The 19,611-nt window shown below is 48.9% G+C and overlaps 1 protein-coding gene across 1 annotated transcript in view; it reads right to left on the bottom strand.

Moving 5' to 3' along the window:
* Nucleotides 1-19,609, bottom strand: part of TAF1C (TATA-box binding protein associated factor, RNA polymerase I subunit C) — a 71,883-nt gene extending 52,274 nt beyond the window's left edge. The window contains exons 1-2 of the mRNA XM_029583126.1: nucleotides 19,506-19,609; nucleotides 13,864-14,021 (exon numbers count right to left, since the gene is read on the bottom strand). Coding sequence (XP_029438986.1) covers nucleotides 13,864-14,001 — 138 coding nt within the window. The 5' untranslated portion in view covers nucleotides 14,002-14,021; nucleotides 19,506-19,609. The remainder of the gene's footprint in view (nucleotides 1-13,863; nucleotides 14,022-19,505) is intronic.
* Between the last annotated feature and the right edge of the window lie 2 nt (nucleotides 19,610-19,611).

Genomic DNA, 19,611 nt, shown 5'->3' with positions numbered 1-19,611 from the left:
AGATCCCTAACAGACAGACAGACAGACAAGAGAGGTAACGGCAGCTCAGGAGAGCCCGACCTGGGTAATGCAGGGCTCTCCCCATAATGCTACCAGTGCACCTCACTCCTGCCCCGCAGTGCCACCCTGTCCCAGCTGCACCAGTACCGAGACCCATCCCCCCAACACAGCTGTGCCAGTGCACCCCCTGCTGTTCTGAGACGGCTCGGTGCAGCCAGGCTGCCGAGTGAATAAAGCTGGAAAAATGGCGAAAGTGCCTTGAAAGAAACTGAGTCTGCAATTGGAGAAAGTCAAAAGGCAAGACACTCACGTAGATATCCTCTCTAGGGGTTCTGCAGGGCTCCTCCCTTTCACCCATGCTCTTTGATGTTTACCTGCTCCCCCTCTGCCAACTGCTAACGAAACTAAACCTGAAACACTTCCTTTTTGCTGACGATGTCCAGATCGTGATCCCGGTAAAAGAATCCATTTCAAAAACATTAGAATTCTGAGATAAGCTGCCTACTAGAGATCAACCACCTCCTCACCAGCCTAAACCTAATACTCAATTCTTCGAAAACGGAATTTCTGCTTATATCCCCGGAAAACAACAATACCTCTTCAAAGCCACCAGCCCTCCTTCAAACCTCTCACGGAAGAGACCTAGGAGCCATCATGGATAACCATCTCAACCTAAAACCATTCATCAACCAAACTACCAAAGATTGCTTTCACAAATTACATATCCTTAAAAGAATAAAACCTCTATTCCACTCCAGGGACTTCAGAACAATTCTTCAAGCAATAATCTTCTCCAAGCTAGATTACTGTAACTCGCTACTACTGGATCTCCCAGCGTCCCACACCAAACCTCAACAAATGGTGCAGAATACAGCAGCCAGAATCCTGACGAACTCCAGGAGAATCGACCACATCTCCCCAATCCACAAGGACCTTCACTGGTTACCGATCCACTACAGAATCATCTACAAATCCATCACCACCATCTACAAAGTCATCCATCAACAGGCCCAGCTCAACTTACAAATTCCCTTCAAAAAACACACGTCCACCAGACCCATCAGGGAATCTTACAAAGAATCTCTTCAGGTGCCTCACGCAAAAACCATGCATCATAAGTCTCTCTGTGCCAGAGCGTTCTCAACAGCAGGTCCACCATTATGGAACTCCATCCCAGCGGACCTGAGACAGGAACCCTGCCTACCAACGTTCAGGAAAAGGCTGAAAACTTGGCTTTTTAAAAAAGCCTTTCCAAACCCCGACTGAGACCTACACCAGACATCTCAAACACATGATCAAAAATGGATTTAAATAACAATCTATTCACTTCGCTGTCATCACCTTCACCTTGTTATCAATGTCATTTTTTATACGAATCACATTTTATCGGATTCAATCTTGCTACCTTGTAAATAATTTGCTGTCAGTTAACTTCCCGTCTTCTCGCTTCCAGCTCCCAGTTATTTATTTCCCTGTTTTATTGTAACTGTCACTCTCCTTACAATGCTCTTGTTCCAGGTGTTTGAGTTCTCCCTTACCTTGCACAGTTTGTTAAATGTAAACCGGTTTGATGTGATTCATGTCATGAAAGCCGGTATAGCAAAAATAATAAATAATAAATAAATAATACTAATTTAAAGCACAACATCTACGCAAGTTAGGCAGATGAGACTTACCCAGCAGCATGGCTACGCTGTTCCACATCCCCAAAGCTGCATAACTTACATCTGGCTAAGTAAGACCTGCTCTTTGGCAAGTCTAACTTACCTGGATAACTCTGAATATTAGCACTTATCCAGCTAACTTAAGACAGGTACTGAAAGAAAGCCTTTCTGCGTTAAAAAGCAGTGAATTCTTTCTGCCGTCAGGCTCCCTGTTGTAACAGTGATTAGGCACTGATTTCCTGTCTTTGCATGAGGCCTAGGCAGTGTATTTGCTTCCTGTGTAAACCGCATAGCAAGGAACTGCATCCCTAAACAATGCCTGCACTTTGACAGTTTTCTCACACTCAGGCCGATACAGTAAAGTGCGACCGCGGTTACCCCGCTCCTAACCCGCGTTCTACTCACTTTCCGGCTGCGTTAGCCCTTCCCGCGATCCACAACCCCCTTTAACCCATCCTCACCGCCTCTTTAAATCCCCGGGTAACCCCTTCCGCCTGTGGCATGTATATCAGATGTAAACGAGCGAATTAGCTATCCCCTCCCATCCAGTAACGCGCTATTTACCCTGCCATTTTGCCGCGCGTTTAACCTGCTAACTTACTTCCTACCCTTACCCCTGCGTTAGAGGCAGGGGTAAGGGTAGGCGGCAAACTTTCCCCCAAAAAGAAACCTAAAAACAAAATCCCCTCCTCCCAAAGCAACTCGACATGTTATCAACTTACTTTTTGTTGCTTTCAGCCCCTTCAACCTTCTCTGTCGTCCTCCGGAGGGGGCAGCCAGCGGCTTGCAGCGGCGCGGCCCCCACCCCGCGCAGGTCCCGGTTCTCCTGGCTCTCGACGATGTTCCCACAGGGACTCCAGCTCGACTTCTGGCTGACAGCTACCCCCCCCCCCCCCCGCCTCATTGGCATGAGCTCCCAAATAGCCAATGAAAGCGCAGGGACGGGCGGGCGTGATGTCTTTTTTTTTTCCCCCCTTGGCTGCACCCGCGCTCTTCTTTTAATTTCTTGGCCGCTGGTGACGTGAGCGCTGGAGGCAGCCGCTGTCATCAAGAGCCAGGAGAACCGGGACCTGCGTGGGGGGGACACCGCTGCAAGCCGCCGGCTGCCCCACCTCCGGAGGACGGCAGAGAAGGCTGAAAGGGCTGAAAAGCAACAAAAGGTAAGTTGGCGCATGTCGAGCTGCTTCGGGAGGAGGGGATTTTCGGTTTTTAGGTTTTCATGGGTTAAAGTTGGGATCCACTTCCTGGTGCCTGTCAGCTGAAATGACAGGTACCAGCGCACCCAGGTTACTGTATAGGCGCTGTATTAAGCGCCTATACAGTAAAATGGGTTGCGCGGGCCTAACGCTTCGCAGACGCGGCTTGCATTTGCATGAGATTACAGTATTGAGCGGTAGGTGAGCCTGACTGTGCGTGTGGCAACCGCGGGTGCGCCCGGCACTAACGCAGCTCTTCCTACCTGCCCTTACTGGATCGACCTGACTGAGTAAATAGGCAAAGGAGTAAAAAAAAAAAGTTTGTTTTATCTGTTCTGGAAAGAATAAAATGGCAAAGCCAGGAAATGAAACACAGATGGGGAGGCAAAAAAAAAAAAAAGACAGAAAAAGGAGGGTGCGGCATCACTAACGAAAAGGTGAAGAGCTTTATGATGCAAGGATGAGACACCCAATAAGCATAAAAGACGGTAACAAAGACTAAGAAACTGAAGAGCTAGCAAGTCATTAAGCCGAACACAGACGTGTGTATGAAAGCCTTCCCAGTGCTGCCCATGATATCTACCTGAGTGCAGCCATTGCTTTGCCTGCCTGACAGGCAATTCAGGAACGTACACTGCCACTGATTTGCACACATATGGATATTTAGCTTTGCTTTTGTGTGTTTTTTCTACCTGTAATCTGTGATATTGTTGCTAAGAGAAAATATAATCACCCTTTCTATATCATTACTCTCTCAGAGTATTATTACTATTCCTACAGTCAGGACTCACTGCATCTTTTCTTTCATTACAACAAAAGATTTAACTCAGACTGGCTTAACTCCCTACTCTTCCCTCACACTCCTATACTTTCCTTCACTCCCCTAGTTCCTACCTACCACCATTCCCACTGACACACAGCCGCCTCTTATTATCTTCAGTTAGATTCCCCCTTTTCTCTCTCACCTGTCCTTCCTTGGTATGCTCTCTTACCATTAACAAATTTCCCCCTAGCCCCCTCTTCTTCACCCCGGTCCCCCTTGATCTGTCTCCCCCTCCCTCCAATGTCATGTCTTCTAGCTCTTCTCATTAATTTGCAATAGCACCTCATCCTGATTTTGACTACATTTCAATGTACGCTCCTGAGTTTATTTATGATTTGTTTGTTAAGTTCAATTGTTAATATTTGAATTATTATTGTTTGCACTATACTTGAATGTTGAATTAGCAGTTTGTATTTACCCCGGGTATTTATCTTCATGGACCCCAGTTACGTTTAACCCCTGTTCCATGTAATGCTCTTATGCAACTACTGTTTCAATGTAAACCGATGTGATATGTATTTGCTACATGAACGTCGGTATAGAAAAATTCAAAATAAACAAATATCTAGAAACATACTACAACTGTTCTATATGTTCCATGTAAACCGCCATCTCGGCGATAGTTATCTCTGTTATCTGTGAACCGGAGTGATATGTATATTATACAGGAACTTCCGGTATATAAAAACCAAAAATAAATAAATAAATAAATAAATAAATAGGGCAGGAAAAGGGGGATAGGGTAGATGAAGGTGTGATCAAGTCTTATAAGCCGACACATTAGTAACTGGAAGTGCTCACACCAGAACCTCTCAGCACAGGTACGGAACTGGGCAAAATCTGGGGGATCTTCGAACCCTTGCACACTACAGTTGGTGACAAAAGTGGGATCCTTGGGTTATTTTGCCCAGTTTTGGGGTGTGGGGAGGTTGACCTGCCCATTAGAAAAAGGGGGGAGACAGGAGCTGATCTGCCCATTTTGTTAGTGACATGGCGAAAAAGCAAGAGCTGCAGGTCCTACTACCAGGTTGGACAGGGCATCAACCCTGGTTTGCCGTGGCCCAAATTCTCTTCCACCCAAAATGCACCTAGGAACCCTGGGACACAGAGGTAGTGGCATTGCACCAAGCACTTCCCCTTGCTATGGCCAATGTGCTCTCCCACAAGTCTACCAGAGATGTTGGGTTTTCTTGCCTGCTTGTCAAAGCCTAGACAACCAAGTCACCGTCCTCCAGGAAGGGGTGGCTGCTTTGCAGTGGGAGGAGGAGCAGCTAAACATCAGGGTACAGCACCAGGAGGTACTCATCAACTTTGCTGTATGAACAAATGAAACTGCCCAACAACAGCGTGCTGGTGCTGCTGTCAATCAGGGTGAGCTAAGTTGCAGCTCGTCTACCCGCTTACAGTGGGGAGTAGCAGTAAACCCTGTCAAGGTTCATCAGGTGGTCACTGTTGCCCCTTTAGACTGGGACATTTTCGATGGGCCCGTTCCTTCTCCTTCCAGTATGAGCCCTCCTGTTAAAGTGTGCCTTCTAAGATAGGAGAGGAATGTGAGGAAGTGACTCTGGGGGTGAAACAAAGCCCAGCTATAAAGAAGAATGCATTATTCATGGCCCTCAAGAACAAGGGAACCCCTAAACCACCAAAGTTAGATAATGAGGATCCAATGGGGGGACCTGAGGTGAGTTCCGAGAGTAAACAAGGGCTGTGTTTGAATATGAGGCCGGGAGATTTAATCGTATAGGCAGCATGCTGGGGAAGGGATCCTCCCCTGGGTAGCACGTTGAACCATTTCAGGAGCTCTAGCGCTGGAAGAAATTAGCCAGGGAATTAGGACTTATTTATTTATTTTATTTGAGTTTTTCTATACCGGCATTTACGGAAATTCGTATCATGTCGGTTTACATAAAACAAGGGGTGATCAATATATTATAAACGTACATAACTATAACATGAGAGTATACATTTACAAATTATAACAAGTGCGCAGAAAAAGCAGTTACAATAAACAAGGATGGTTCTAACTGGGAGTAGAAGAATAGGATGATAGAAGTTTAACAAGAAGTAGAACGTGCAGTGGTTGGTATGTCTGTATCAGTTTAATGGGTGATAATCCGTCTTGCTGTATTTGGTGGAAGAGCATCAGTCAGAGTCCGGAAAGGTGAATCCGTGGTCCACACTTAGCTACAGATATTATGCAGAAAGGAGAGGGAACGGAAGGGAGAGTTCCTTTGGGCACTCTTCTACTCAAATCATTGAGCACATTTTACTTTAAGTGGCCCTTACCCATGACCCAGGGATTAGGTGATGGAATAGCAAGCAGAGGAAATTAAAGTGCTACAAGACGAAATGGACATTAAGCTAGGTGGAGAGAACACTGCACAAATCTCATCTTTGTGTGAGTTTCCTCACTCCAAAGGACATCAAATCTTCACAAGAATGTACTGTTCTGTTCATACATCTCACTCAATGTCAAAGTGGTCCCTACCCCTACACTACTACCTAAACCTCACCTCGAGTTACTAGGTGAGCCTCATATAGAGGTATAAATACCTAAGTACTAGAAGGGCCTTATAGCTAGGCACTCTCTCTCTCCCCCAACAGCCTAAAAGTACTCAAAATGCTTCCTGCGAAAAGATTGCAAAGTGCGATATAGCCATATTGCACAGCTTAACGCCAATGAAAAAGGGTGCAGTTATTTCCGGTGTTAAAACTGTGTGATGTGGCTTTGTGAAGCCAGCCCACGTGGACAGAAATCCCGCCCCAAACTCCTCCCCCTTTCCCACTTTAGCATCGCACCCTGCGTTATGGTGCTTTTCGCATGCGTTAAGGCCATAACGCGGCTTGGAAAATAACCCCCTTGCTTTGTTACAAATGTCAGGGGTGGGAAAGCTCTATGGGAAACAGTAGAAAAATTAAAAAATGTGTCAGACTCAATAAACACAGCAAAGTAACGCGGTGGGTAGGTCCTGAGGAAGCCCGATTCAGGCACTTACTGAAATCTCAGCCCTTATTGTAAGAAGGGCAGCACGAGTGGCCAGATGGCAGAACATGAAACATCCATTTTGTTTGTTTAAAGTTTGCATTAAGACTTTTTTTTTTACCCTTATGTCCTTACATTTTGCATTTCCACTCTCCCAGAACTTGGTGTTCAGAGTGAATGGCCCGTTTTTACAAAAAACACTCCCAAGGGTGCGGAGGAAAAGAAAATTATTCCTCACCTGCTAATTTTCGTTCCTGTAGTACCAAGGATCAGTCCAGACGGTGGGTTATGTCCCCTGTCCAGCAGATGGAGTCAGAACAAAAACTCGAGGGGGGAGGTCCTATATGACCTCACACCTGAAGCTAGAATCCTCAGTAATAAGACTTTCAGAGCCAAAAAGAGGAAAAATGGAGGAATCAAGAAACACAACTGTTCAGAAAAGTGTAAATAACAATTGAACTGTTTTAAAAAACAATTACAACAATGGAACTTGCAACTAACAAACACACAAAACTCGATCATTTCCTAGAGAACTAGGGAATGACAGAGGTAGAGACAGAAAAGAGTAGCAATGACGAGCAGAGGCGTTCCCAAAACAAGAATTCCCCCCAAAAATTAGGGAGGGTGTCTGGACTGATCCTTGGTACTACAGGAACGAAAATTAGCAGGTGAGGAATAATTTTCTTTTCCCTGTACGTACCAGGATCAGTCCAGACGGTGGGATGTACCAAAGCTTCCCTACTACGGGTGGGCCTTGGAAAGCCCTGCTCGAATGACACTATCTCCGAAAGATCCGAACACGGGAGCACGTATGTCCAGACGATAGTGCTTGGAAAAGGTATGCAGTGACTTCCAGGTAGCCGCCCTACAGATCTCTTGGGCAGATACTGACATACTCTCCGCCCAAGAGGCCGCTTGAGCCCTTACAGAATGAGCCTTAACAGCCAACGGTGGTTGTCTTCCAGCCGTTATATACGCCGAGACTATCGCACCCTTCAACCAACGGGCGATAGTAGCCTTGGAAGCCATACAACCCTTCCTAGGTCCTGACCAAAGGACAAACAAGTGGTCTGAGAGTCGAAAATCATTTGTAGATGCTAGATACTGCAAAAGACACCGCTTGACATCCAAGGAACGCAGATGTCTAGAATCCTCCGACGAGAAGGAAGGCAATTCAACCGACTGGTTGAGATGAAAAGGAGAGACTACCTTTGGTAGAAAAGAAGGCACCGTGCGTAAAGATACCCCGCAGTCTGTCAAACGGAGATACGGTTCCCTACAGGACAGCGCCTGAAGTTCTGAAATGCGACGCGCTGAAGTAATGGCCACCAGGAAAATAGACTTAAGCGTAAGATCCTTTATGGTGGACGTCCGTAGAGGTTCGAATGGTGGATCCCCCAGTACCTTGAGAACCAAGTTGAGACTCCATGAAGGACAGAGTGGTCTGATCGGAGGCTTCAACTGTCGTACTCCCCGGAGGAAGCGTACAACATCCGGATGCGCCGAGAGAAGAGAGTCCTTTCCATTATGGAGAAGCGCTCCCAAGGCAGCCACCTGAACTCGGAGTTGTAGGCGAGACCCATCTCCAAACCTGACTGCAAAAAATCAAGAATCTGAGCGACCGAAGCGTTACACGGAATAAGAGAACGTGAAACGCACCAATCCTCAAAAACTTTCCAGACTCTTACATAAGTAACCGAAGTAGAAGACTTACGAGCTCGTAGAAGAGTGGAAATCACATCCTCCGGGTATCCCCGACGCCTGAATCTACGCCTCTCAAAAGCCAGGCCGCAAGACAGAAGCGATCCGCCGCTTCGAAAAATATGGGCCCCTGCCTGAGAAGTCGTGGAAGATGACCGAGCCGGATCGGACCGTCGTGAGCGAGGTGTAGAAGATCCCCGAACCAAGGACGACGAGGCCATTCCGGAGCTACCAGGATCACCGGACCCGGATGAGACTCTATCCGCCTTAACACCTTCCCCACCAGAGGCCACGGTGGGAAGACATACAGAAGAATCCGGTGTGGCCATGGCAGGACTAGCGCATCGACCCCTTCTGCGCCGTGTTCTCTTCTGCGACTGAAGAAGCGTGTTGCCTTTGTGTTTACCGCTGTGGCCATGAGATCCATGCGAGGCTTGCCCCAACGATGTTCTATCAGAGACATCGCAGCCATGGAGAGTTCCCACTCCCCGGGATCCAGTCGCTGACGGCTGAGAAAGTCTGCCTGTACGTTGTCGACGCCTGCTATGTGAGAGGCTGATATGCGGAGTAAGTTGAGCTCTGCCCAACGCATCAACTTCTCCGCTTCCCACGCTACAAGGCGACTCCTCGTGCCTCCCTGGCGATTGATGTAAGACACCGTTGTTGCATTGTCTGACAGAATCCGGACCGCCTTTTGACGAACCATCGGGAAGAAACCCTGGAGAGCAAGACGAACTGCCCTGGTCTCCAGACGATTGATGGACCACTTCCTTTGTTCCTCTGTCCAAGTTCCTTGGATGGAACTCAAGTGGCAGACCGCCCCCCCATCCGGTGAGGCTGGCGTCCGTGGTGATTACTACCCAGTCCGGAGTCTCCAGGGACACTCCCCGAGCTAAGTGTCGAGGGTCTAACCACCAATGGAAACTGAGACGAGTCACCGCCGGGATTGGAAGAATTGTTTGGTAGTCCCCTGAAGCCGGCTTCCAACGAGACAGCAAGGCCCACTGAAGAGGACGAAGATGAGCGAAGGCCCACGGAACCAGGTCGATTGTGGACGCCATAGTTCCCAGCACCTGAAGATAATCCCAGGCTGTGGGTTCTGGAAGGGATGAGAAACGCCGAATCTGTGCACGCAACGTCTGTGCCCGTTCCGGTTTCAGAAACACCTTGCCGACCTTTGTGTTGAAGTGAGCTCCCAGAAAATTCAGCGTCTGCGAGGGAGTGAGATGACTCTTGTCGAGATTGATGACCCAGCCTAGTGATCGTAGAAGAGAAACCACGCGGTTCACGGCTTGTACACCCTGCAGTTGAGACTTTGACCGAATTAGCCAGTCGTCCAGATATGGGTGAACTAAGATCCCTTCCCTGCGTAGGGCCGCAGCGACTACCACCATCACCTTCGTGAAGACACGTGGTGCTGTGGAAAGGCCAAAAGGTAAAGCTCGGAACTGAAAGTGCTGACCTAGAATCTTGAAGCGTAAATACTTCTGGAAATCTGGATGAATAGGAATATGAAGATAAGCCTCCATCAAATCCAGGGATGCAAGGAATTCCCCTTGATGAACCGCAGCTAGAACTGAGCGTAAGGTTTCCATGCGAAAACGCGGAACCCGTAGCGCCCTGTTGATGTTGAGATCCAAAATGGGACGGAAATTGCCCTCCTTTTTGGGCACTACGAAATATATTGAGTAATGACCTCGTCCCAGATTGGAGGCGGATACTGGCTTTATTGCTCCTAAGGCTAGCAGCCGATCGAGGGTTGCCGAACAGCTTCTTGTTTGTGGGAAGACCCGCATGGAGAGAAGAGGAACCTGTCCCTGGGAACGTGGACAAAATCCAATGCGTAACCGTTCTTTACAATGTCGAGAACCCACTGATCCGATGTGATGTGGACCCACTCCTTGTAGAAAAGAGAGAGACGACCCCCTACTCTCGGGATCGTCTCGTGGGTCCATCTGGCATCATTGGGCTGGTTTGGTGGAAGAGCGAGGTCCAGCCGGTTCCTTACCGGATCTGCGCCCACGAAAGGACCGGTTCCAAGTCTGAGAATGAGAGGAGGGATACCGAGGAGTTTGCTGTTGTCTAGAAGTTCTTGCTCGACGCTGGGTACGAGTCCGATTTCTAGAGAAGCTGAAGGATCTGGTAGAGCGAGGTCTGTCCTCTGGAAGTTTATGCACCGCATTTTCATTAAGAGACTTAATGATTTGGTCCAAATCTTCCCCAAAGAGGAATTTGCCTTTGAAAGGCAGGGATCCCAGTCGCGCTTTGGAAGAAGAATCAGCCGACCAGTTGCGGAGCCACAGAAGACGCCGAGCCGAGACCGCAGCCACCATTGAGCGAGACAAGACCCGGAGAAGATCATATAGGGCATCTGCCCCATAAGCCAGCACCGACTCTAACCTGTCCGCCTGTTGAGCCTCGGAATCCGGGAGATCCTGCGAGGTGAGTAGTTGTTGAACCCAACGCAGTCCTGCTCTCTGAGCTAAGGCAGTGCAAATAGCCGCTCTGACCCCGAGTGCAGAAACTTCGAAGATCCTTTTTAGATAAACCTCGAGCTTCCTGTCTTGAAGATCCTTCAAGGCCGTACCGCCTGTAACTGGAATGGTAGTACTCTTAGTTACTGCTGAAACCGCCGAATCCACCGCTGGGACCTTAAGCAATTCAAGAAAATCCGTAGGGAGAGGATAGAGCTTATCCATAGCTCTGCTTACCTTGAGAGAAGCCTCCGGAGCATCCCACTCCCTAGAAATCAACTGTAAGAAACTGGGATGTGTGGGAAAAGCCTTGGCCAAAAGGCGAAGGCCTGCCAGAAGGGGATCCCCCTGTTTAACCTTAGGATCCGGAATAGAAGGGTCCGGAGGAGGATCAATGTCCATCTCGTGAAGAATATGAGGAATGAGTCCCTCCAACTCCTCAGCCTGAAATATCCTAAGGACTCTAGTATCGTCGCCCTCCATTTGGACTGACACACTGGGATCATTCCCAGTTGGGTCTTGAGAGGGGTCCACTTGAGGGCTTAAATTAGAAACGCTGGAAGGTCCCGCGGGAGTCCTAGCGGGTGCCTGTGACGCCCCTGACTGTTGAAGTGGTCCCAGTGTCGAAGGTCCTCCTAAGGAAACATCCAAACGTGGAAGTTTAGCTGGGGTAGGAGCCAGGAGAGGACCCAGGGGCTGACTGCTTTGAAGGAAAGCTCGGTGCATAAGCACCACAAATTCCGGCGAGAAACCGGGGAGTCCCGGGGGAAAACCTCCCGGAACAGTTGCAGTCGACTGAATGTCATTCCTCTCAGAATTGGAAGCCAAAACGGGGGGAGGCGGTAAACGCGAGGCCCCTGCATCATCCTCGGAAACGTCGGCTTCTTCATCTGAAAATAAAATGGCCGCCGTTCCCGCGCTCAGCGGGAACGGGGCTTGCCGCTGCTGAAAAGTACTCTCCTCAGAGAGAGTTCCTGTGCCATCCCCAACTTGCACTTCGGCTCCCTCCAGCGGAATACAGGAGGAACAAAGTCCCTCAGAGAGGCGACTCGTTTGTCGCCCGCATGAGGAACAGGTCGAGGCGCGCGGCATGGCAGCTGTGAGGGGAGGCAGGAACAAGCGGCGCGCCAAAAGATGAAAAACAATCCCCCTGCAGAAATAAGCGTCGTAAGTACTCCCCGGCTCCCTGTAAACCGAAGGAGCTACCGGGGAAAGAACCTCCCGGCAGCTAGCAGCCCCGGGGAATGGACTTCGCGGGGCCGCAGGGTCGAGATACACGAGAGCGGAGGGGGGAGGGGGGAGGGGGGGGAGGGGAACTCTATCAGTAACACTGACGGTCAACCCAGAGAAAAATGAACGCTGCCCTCCAGTGCCAGTAAGAAAAATGGCAAGAGGTGAGGTCCTGAAATAAAAAATTTGTAGGAGAAAAAGTAACACTTACCCCCAAAAAGGACCCTCAATAAGAGAAACAGAAAGGAGGAGAGAGAAGACTGAAAGCAAGTCCCTCCCCTTGCAGAACAGCCACAGAAGTAGCTGTCACCTGGTTTTGTGAGAGAAAATTCTCTGTCTAAAATTTAAATAATAATAAAACTTCTTTTTTTTTAATTTTCTTGATTCCTCAGAGACAGGAAGGCCTAAACCTAATAACCTGTGCTGGGGACTAGCCAGTCCCCTGCTCACATCTGCTGGAGTCAGAAGATACTGGGGATTCTAGCTTCAGGTGTGAGGTCATATAGGACCTCCCCCCTCGAGTTTTTGTTCTGACTCCATCTGCTGGACAGGGGACATAACCCACCGTCTGGACTGATCCTGGTACGTACAGGGAACATTATTTGCATTAAATGTGGGATGGGGGGAGGGGTTTAGGCATGATAAACCCTGTAATGCTTTGTGCCGTGGTCTTTATTTCACTCAATGCCTGAGTTTTGGGCTCTGTCAGTGGCAGCACATGTTATGTACATGGGTCAAGCCTTTAACGCCAGCATGGACAGGATAAACTGTCGGGGTGCAAGGCGACTGCCCATCCCATACTCAAGCTCTCAAAGTGTAGATAAAGTCAAGGCACGGCTTCTCAACCAGGTCTTCCCTCCAGAGACCATTCCTTCCCTCTCCTAACTCGCCACACATGCAATTATCTAACCTGCATTCCCAATGCTATTCTACTGTAAACCCGAACACACCAATTTATTCCCATTGCAATTTTGTGAACTGTAACCGCCTTGAGGCCAGAATATCAAATGTCTAAATAAAACACAGCATCCCGGCACATCATGGCAGATGACGTGACACCACTGCCCAAGAGGTCATTCTAGGACAACCTGCTGATATTCTTTCAAAGCTGGGAGACCACAAGGTCCCCGTGTGTGACCTTCCAGGACTATCAGTATCTCAGTGTCCAGGCAACCATGAAGTTAAGGGTTAATGCAGGCAGGGTCTGCCACAAAATAAACCAGGCATAACTTGATGTTCTAGTTATATGGATTGAATGCAAGGGATTGGGCTTCAGTCAATTACTGCCATCATAAAAGCATAACAAGGCTGGCAAAGTGTGCCTTAGTCCTGAGAAAAATCTACACCCCGATCACAATAACCAATTCAATCTGGGAACCAGGAATGCCAAAAAAGATTACAGTCTGGGGAGCATTCTCGGCAAGCCTGTCATTAATATCAAGTTAAAATTATACTTTATGCCTTCAAGATACTGCAAATATGTACATATGTTTATAAATAAACTAGAATTGCCCTGTTATTCTAGTAATGAGCTCTGGCAATCTCTCTCACTTTAGTATTTCCACCATCAGGAATCTAAGACTACAGACTGCCAACTAAGTCCATTAGGTAGGTCAGGTTTTGGTGCAGTCTCGGATCGCCTAAGAGAATGCAAACATTTGAATACAGACTATAGCACCGTCATAGCCATCTCTTAAGAAGCTCACTCAGAGGGTCTCAGAGCCTTTAGGTGTTTGGAAAGAGGCTGCTTTCTCTCAGACAGAAAGGGAACCAGGTATTATGCAGGTCTCACCTTGAGCTGGCCATTGCTCTCGCCCACTTGGACATTGCCATATTCCCCCCATCCAGATACCAGGGGGCCACAGGATGGGTCTCGTGCAGAGGGGCCAACCTGGTAGAACCTGGGGAACAGGGACTCCGGGAACTCCATCACCACACACCCAGCAGGACCTAAAGAAAGAGTCAAGAGATTCAGATAACTTTATTGGCATGACAATTTTACAAGTGTTGCCAAAGCAATACATAAAGTGGAGCTGGGTTTAAAAAAGGTTTTGATAAGTTCCTGGAGGAAAAGTCCATAAACAGCTATTAATCAATAGGGAATAGCCACTGCTCGTTGCCAGCATCAGTAGCATGGGATTTAATTAATGTTTGGGTAATTGCAAGGTACTTGTGACTTGGATTGGTCACTGTTGGAGACAGGATAGGAAAATTGGTTATCATCTGCTAATTTTCATTTCTGTAGTACCACAGATACCTGGTTTTGCCTCCCTGCCAGCAGATGGAGACAGAGAACGTTTCACTCACACTCTACATAACCCAGAGTGCAACCTGCAGTCCCCCAGTATTGACCTGTACCCAAGCCAAGATGAAAACAACCACCATAAATTTCTAAGCAAACTCCTTCTCCTCCAAAGAAACGGAAGAAAGTGAAGTTGCCTAGACAATGGAAAACTCACTTCCCAAATTTAACATAAGTGATTAGCACTGAAAACACCCAACAACTCTGCACTATATATAAAGCAACAGTACGAGCTTTATGGGAGGGTCTCTGGACTGACCCGTGGTACTAAGGAAACCAAAGTTAGCAGGTAAGAATACATTTTCTTTTACCGGTATGTACCCAGATCAGTCCAAACTCCTGGGATGTACCTAACGTCTTCTTAACTTGGGTAGGACCTGGAGAGTTTCACTCGTAGAACACCCTCACCAAAGCACATTGAAACCAGAACCCCGACATCCAAGCGATAATGCCTAAGAAAAGTGTGCAATGACTTACCAGTAACCGCCCTGCAAATTTCATGTGGAGACACCTGTTGTGACTCAGCTCAAGAAGTCACCTGAGAATGCGTTGAGAGTACCCCCTAAATCCTGCTGGCACCTGGTGCTCTTTAAAAATATAAATTGACTCAATCGCTTCCTTCAGCCACCGCAAAGTTGTGGCCTTAGATGCCTTTCTTTTCCCTTCTTTGGACCACTCCACAGTACAAAGAGGTGATTCAATCTACAGAAATCACAAGTGACCTTTAGATACCTCGATAGCGCATGCCTCCCATCTAAGAGCCTAAGCTCTTCCACGTGAGGTACAGAGGAATCCAAATCCAGAAAAAGCTGAAAGCATCATCATCTAACAAAGATGGAACACAGACTACTTCAGGCAGAAAAGAAAGCACCTTGCATAAAAAAAAGTTACCCCAAATCAGACGCCTGTAGGAAGGATCTCAACATGACTGCACCTGGAGCTCCGAAACTCTCCTGGTTGAACAAATAGCCACCAAGAAAACCACTTTAAGAGTCAAATCCGTAACCGTAGCTCTCTTTAGTGGTTCAAACCGAGCCTTGCACAATCCTCTTAGGACTAGGTTCAGATTCCAAGATAGACAAATATTCTGCACCTGAGGATGCAAGTTCTTAGCTCCCTGAAGGAAATGTAGAACATCCGTATGTGTTGACAGATACCCTTGCACCTTACCCTGAAGACAACCCAATGTTGCTACCTGGACTCTCAGAAAGTTAAAGGCCGATCAAGATGGCCGCCGACCTGTGAGGACGTGATGGCTGTTGATTCCGGCTGCCGTTGAAGTGTTTCGAGCTTTCTTTTCTCTGATATTTCCTTTCTGAGTAAGAAGAGTATGCCACATACCAAGAGGAAAGCTCGGGTAGGTGATATTACCTCTACTCCGGATCAGGATATTCGGCAACAGAGGATCGATGCAGCTTTCACTAAAACGCCGACGAGAAACCCGGATGCTGTGATTGCTGGAGCCGGCAAGGAACAGCTTCAGAGCCCCTTGACCCAAGAAATATCGCTCAGCCCGGGTGCACCAACAATCCCGGACCCACCATTAGGGCAACCCGGAGAATTATCATATTTGGAAAAAAATCCTATGGATAAGTCCTTAATACCTGTTGGCGTCCAGAGAAGAGAGGAGAGAATCTCCGACTCTTCGGTGAACCCTGGGGAAGCGGGTTCCAGGAGTCATGAGGACCTGGCAAACAACAACACCCAAAACAATGAGGAAAAAGTGGTGAAGGCCTTATGGAGGAAGGAACTGTGAGTAGTAATAATATCACCTTTTTCAGTACTACTCCAACTCTCGCTCCTTCCTTAGAAGAAATAAGGAACATACTGATTTCTATGCAGAAATCAATTAACATGCTGTTACAGTCCAAGAAGCAATTATTAAAATTCAGGTAACAGAGGAGAAAGTGGTGACTGTGGAGAAACAACTGGAGGCAATGGAAGGGAGAGTAAAAGAGATTGAAAAAGTTTTATTTAATTTGATTAAGTCTGAAAAAATGTTTGGAAATTTCTGAGAACCAATCTTAAACTTTCCTAAGACAAAAATGATGTCCCCAATGGAACTATTCAAAAGTTCTCTCTTAAACATATTGAAATATTCACCAGATGCAATGCCTGCAATTTCAACCGTGTATTATTTACCAATGAGACCTTCACTGGGTGAAAGTGTTCGACAGGAAAACCAAGACGACCTAAATTTGAATCTAACTGACTTTCTTGAAAAATCTTTGGAAGCGGAAATAAATTTAAGAGCAACGTTGCTTGTGCAGTTCTCTTTTCCATCGGAAAGAGAAAATTCATTGAGACATTATTTTACATTTCAGAAATTAAAGTTTTATGGGCAAACAATTCAAATTTTCCCGGACATTGCGAGAATAACAGTTAAAGAGAAGGAAGTTTATTGCGATGAGGGGGGAAGTAACCGATAGAGGTGTCAAATTAATGTTACGTTTTCCTGTCGACGTATATTGCTTTGTGGTGATACCAAATATATATTCAATGACCCAGAACAACTTTGTTCCTATTTAGATGCTAGTCCATGTTCCTGAGAGCCTTCTTAACGTGTTGGTAATTGGAAAGTTTGGTGATGCCTTACAGTTTTCTGTTATGTTAGGAAAAATAATATTTCTTTAGCATACCTGCTATGTTCTTTCTTGGTCTCCACTATTTCCTTTATAAGATTCAATGTGATTGCACCCAGATTATGGTATATGGAATTACTAAGGGATAATATATTGCTGATGGAAATGATATTTTCTTTATCCGGTTTGTGTAAATGCACATTGTTAAAGTTCTTGTATAAATGCAAAAAATGCAATAAGGTAGAAATTATAAAAAAAGAAAGTTAAAGGCCAGTTCCTTGACCAGAACCTTTCTGTAGAAGAGCCAAAATATGCAACACCATAGCCTGAGCAGACCGAGGCTGAACTCCATCAAGAGCAGCCCTCTGACAGAAGAGAAAGATGAAACAGTTCCAAGATCAGATTCCAGCGGGAGAGAAGACTCTTGCAGAGGCGGATAATATGCGCGAATGCCCAACACTTTAATTCCGGGAAGCTCATCCTCAGAACAACGCCTCTCACCTCCGTCTCCCGTTCCCTCAGTGCAGGGCCAGGACGCGGGGAGAATTCAGCGGTTTCCTCCAACGCCGCCAGCGGAGATAAACGCGCTCTCCCGCCAGACACCGACTGCAGCACCAGCAGTGTTGCCAGGTTTTCATGAAAGAACAAGCACTTTTTTCCAAAAAAAAAAAGCCCAAAACACATGAGATTGAAACATTTTATTTTTTTATAGCAGTTAATTTATTTATTTGAATTTCTTATATACCGGCATTCACGATGGGAGTCGCATCATGCCGGTTTACAATAAACAGGGTGTGACAAAAGGATAAATACTTAAAAACACTTAACATTAACATGTGATAGGATAGGAAAATAGCAGTTACAATAAAACAGGGACATAATGCAACTTGGATTGTAGAGAAGGTGAAAGATAAATTAACAATGAGCTAAAATGCCCTCACATACTCAGACCCCTCTCCCCAGCCCCCTCCAAGCAAATCTCTGGCCCCGCACACACTCATTCCCCCCTCCCTAACCCCTCAGAGCACATCTCTGGCCCCCCCCCATGCTGATTACCCCCTCCCAGCACATCTCTGCCCCCCCCATGCTGATTACCCCCCCCCCCAGCGCATCTCTGGCCCCCCCACACGCTCATTCCCCCCCCCAGCGCATCTCTGGCCCCCCACACGCTCATTCCCCCCCCCAGCGCATCTCTGGCCCCCCACACGCTCATTCCCCCCCCCAGCGCATCTCTGGCCCCCCACACGCTCATTCCCCCCCTCCCAACGCATCTCTGGCCCCCCACACGCTCATTCCCCCCCTCCCAACGCATCTCTGGCCCCCCCCCACGCTCATTCCCCCCCCCAGCGCATCTCTGGCCCCCACACGCTCATTCCCCCCCCCCAGCGCATCTCTGGCCCCCCCCACGCTCATTCCCCCCCCTCCCAACGCATCTCTGGCCCCCCCCCCCACGCTCATTCCCCCCCCCAGCGCATCTCTGGCCCCCCCACACGCTCATTCCCCCCCCCCAGCGCATCTCTGGCCCCCCACACGCTCATTCCCCCCCCCCAGCGCATCTCTGGCCCCCCACACGCTCATTCCCCCCCTCCCAACGCATCTCTGGCCCCCCCCCACGCTCATTCCCCCCCCCCAGCGCATCTCTGGCCCCCCACACGCTCATTCCCCCCCCCCCCAGCGCATCTCTGGCCCCCCACACGCTCATTCCCCCCCCCCCCAGCGCATCTCTGGCCCCCCACACGCTCATTCCCCCCCTCCCAACGCATCTCTGGCCCCCCCCCACGCTCATTCCCCCCCTCCCAACGCATCTCTGGCCCCCCCCCCACGCTCATTCCCCCCCTCCCAGCGCATCTCTGGCCCCCCATACACTCATCCCCCCCTGCCAGCGCATCTCTGGCCCCCCCCCCCCACGCTCATTCCCCCCCTCCCAGCACATCTCTGGCCCCCCCCCCACACTCATTCCCCCCCTCCCAGCACATCTCTGGCCCCCCCCACACACTCATTCCCCCCCTCCCAGCACATCTCTGGCCCCCCCCCACACACTCATTCCCCCCCTCCCAGCACATCTCTGGCCCCCCCCACACACTCATTCCCCCCCTCCCAGCACATCTCTGCCCCCCCCCACACTCATTCCCCCCCTCCCAGCACATCTCTGGCCCCCCACACTCATTCCCACCTCCCTAACCCTCTCCGAGCACATTTCTGGCCCCCCACACACTCATTCCCCCCCTCCCAGCACATCTCTGGCCCCCCACACTCATTCCCACCTCCCTAACCCTCTCCGAGCACATTTCTGGCCCCCCACACACTCATTCCCCCCAGTACATCCCCGGCCCCCACACACTCATTCCCCCCAGTACATCCCCGGCCCCCCACACACTCATTCCCCCCAGTACATCCCCGGCCCCCCACACACTCATTCCCCCCAGTACATCCCCGGCCCCCCACACACTCATTCCCCCCTCCCCAGCCCTCAGATTCTCATTTCCCCCTCCCCGGCCCCCACACACTCATTACCCTCTCCCACCATACTAACTCCTTCCCTCCTGATACCTGGCTGTAGCTGCACACTCTGGATTCCTTTGCTGTTGTGCTGCCGGCCTTCCCCTTCCGCCCACGTGCGATGCTGGCCGGGTCTGCCCACAAAATGTGCTCCTGA

Source organism: Rhinatrema bivittatum, chromosome 1, assembly GCF_901001135.1.
Source record: "Rhinatrema bivittatum chromosome 1, aRhiBiv1.1, whole genome shotgun sequence".
Classification (NCBI taxonomy): Eukaryota; Metazoa; Chordata; class Amphibia; order Gymnophiona; family Rhinatrematidae; genus Rhinatrema; species Rhinatrema bivittatum.
The sequence above is the reverse complement of the archived record's forward strand: the minus strand, read 5'-3'. Positions and strand labels throughout refer to the sequence as shown.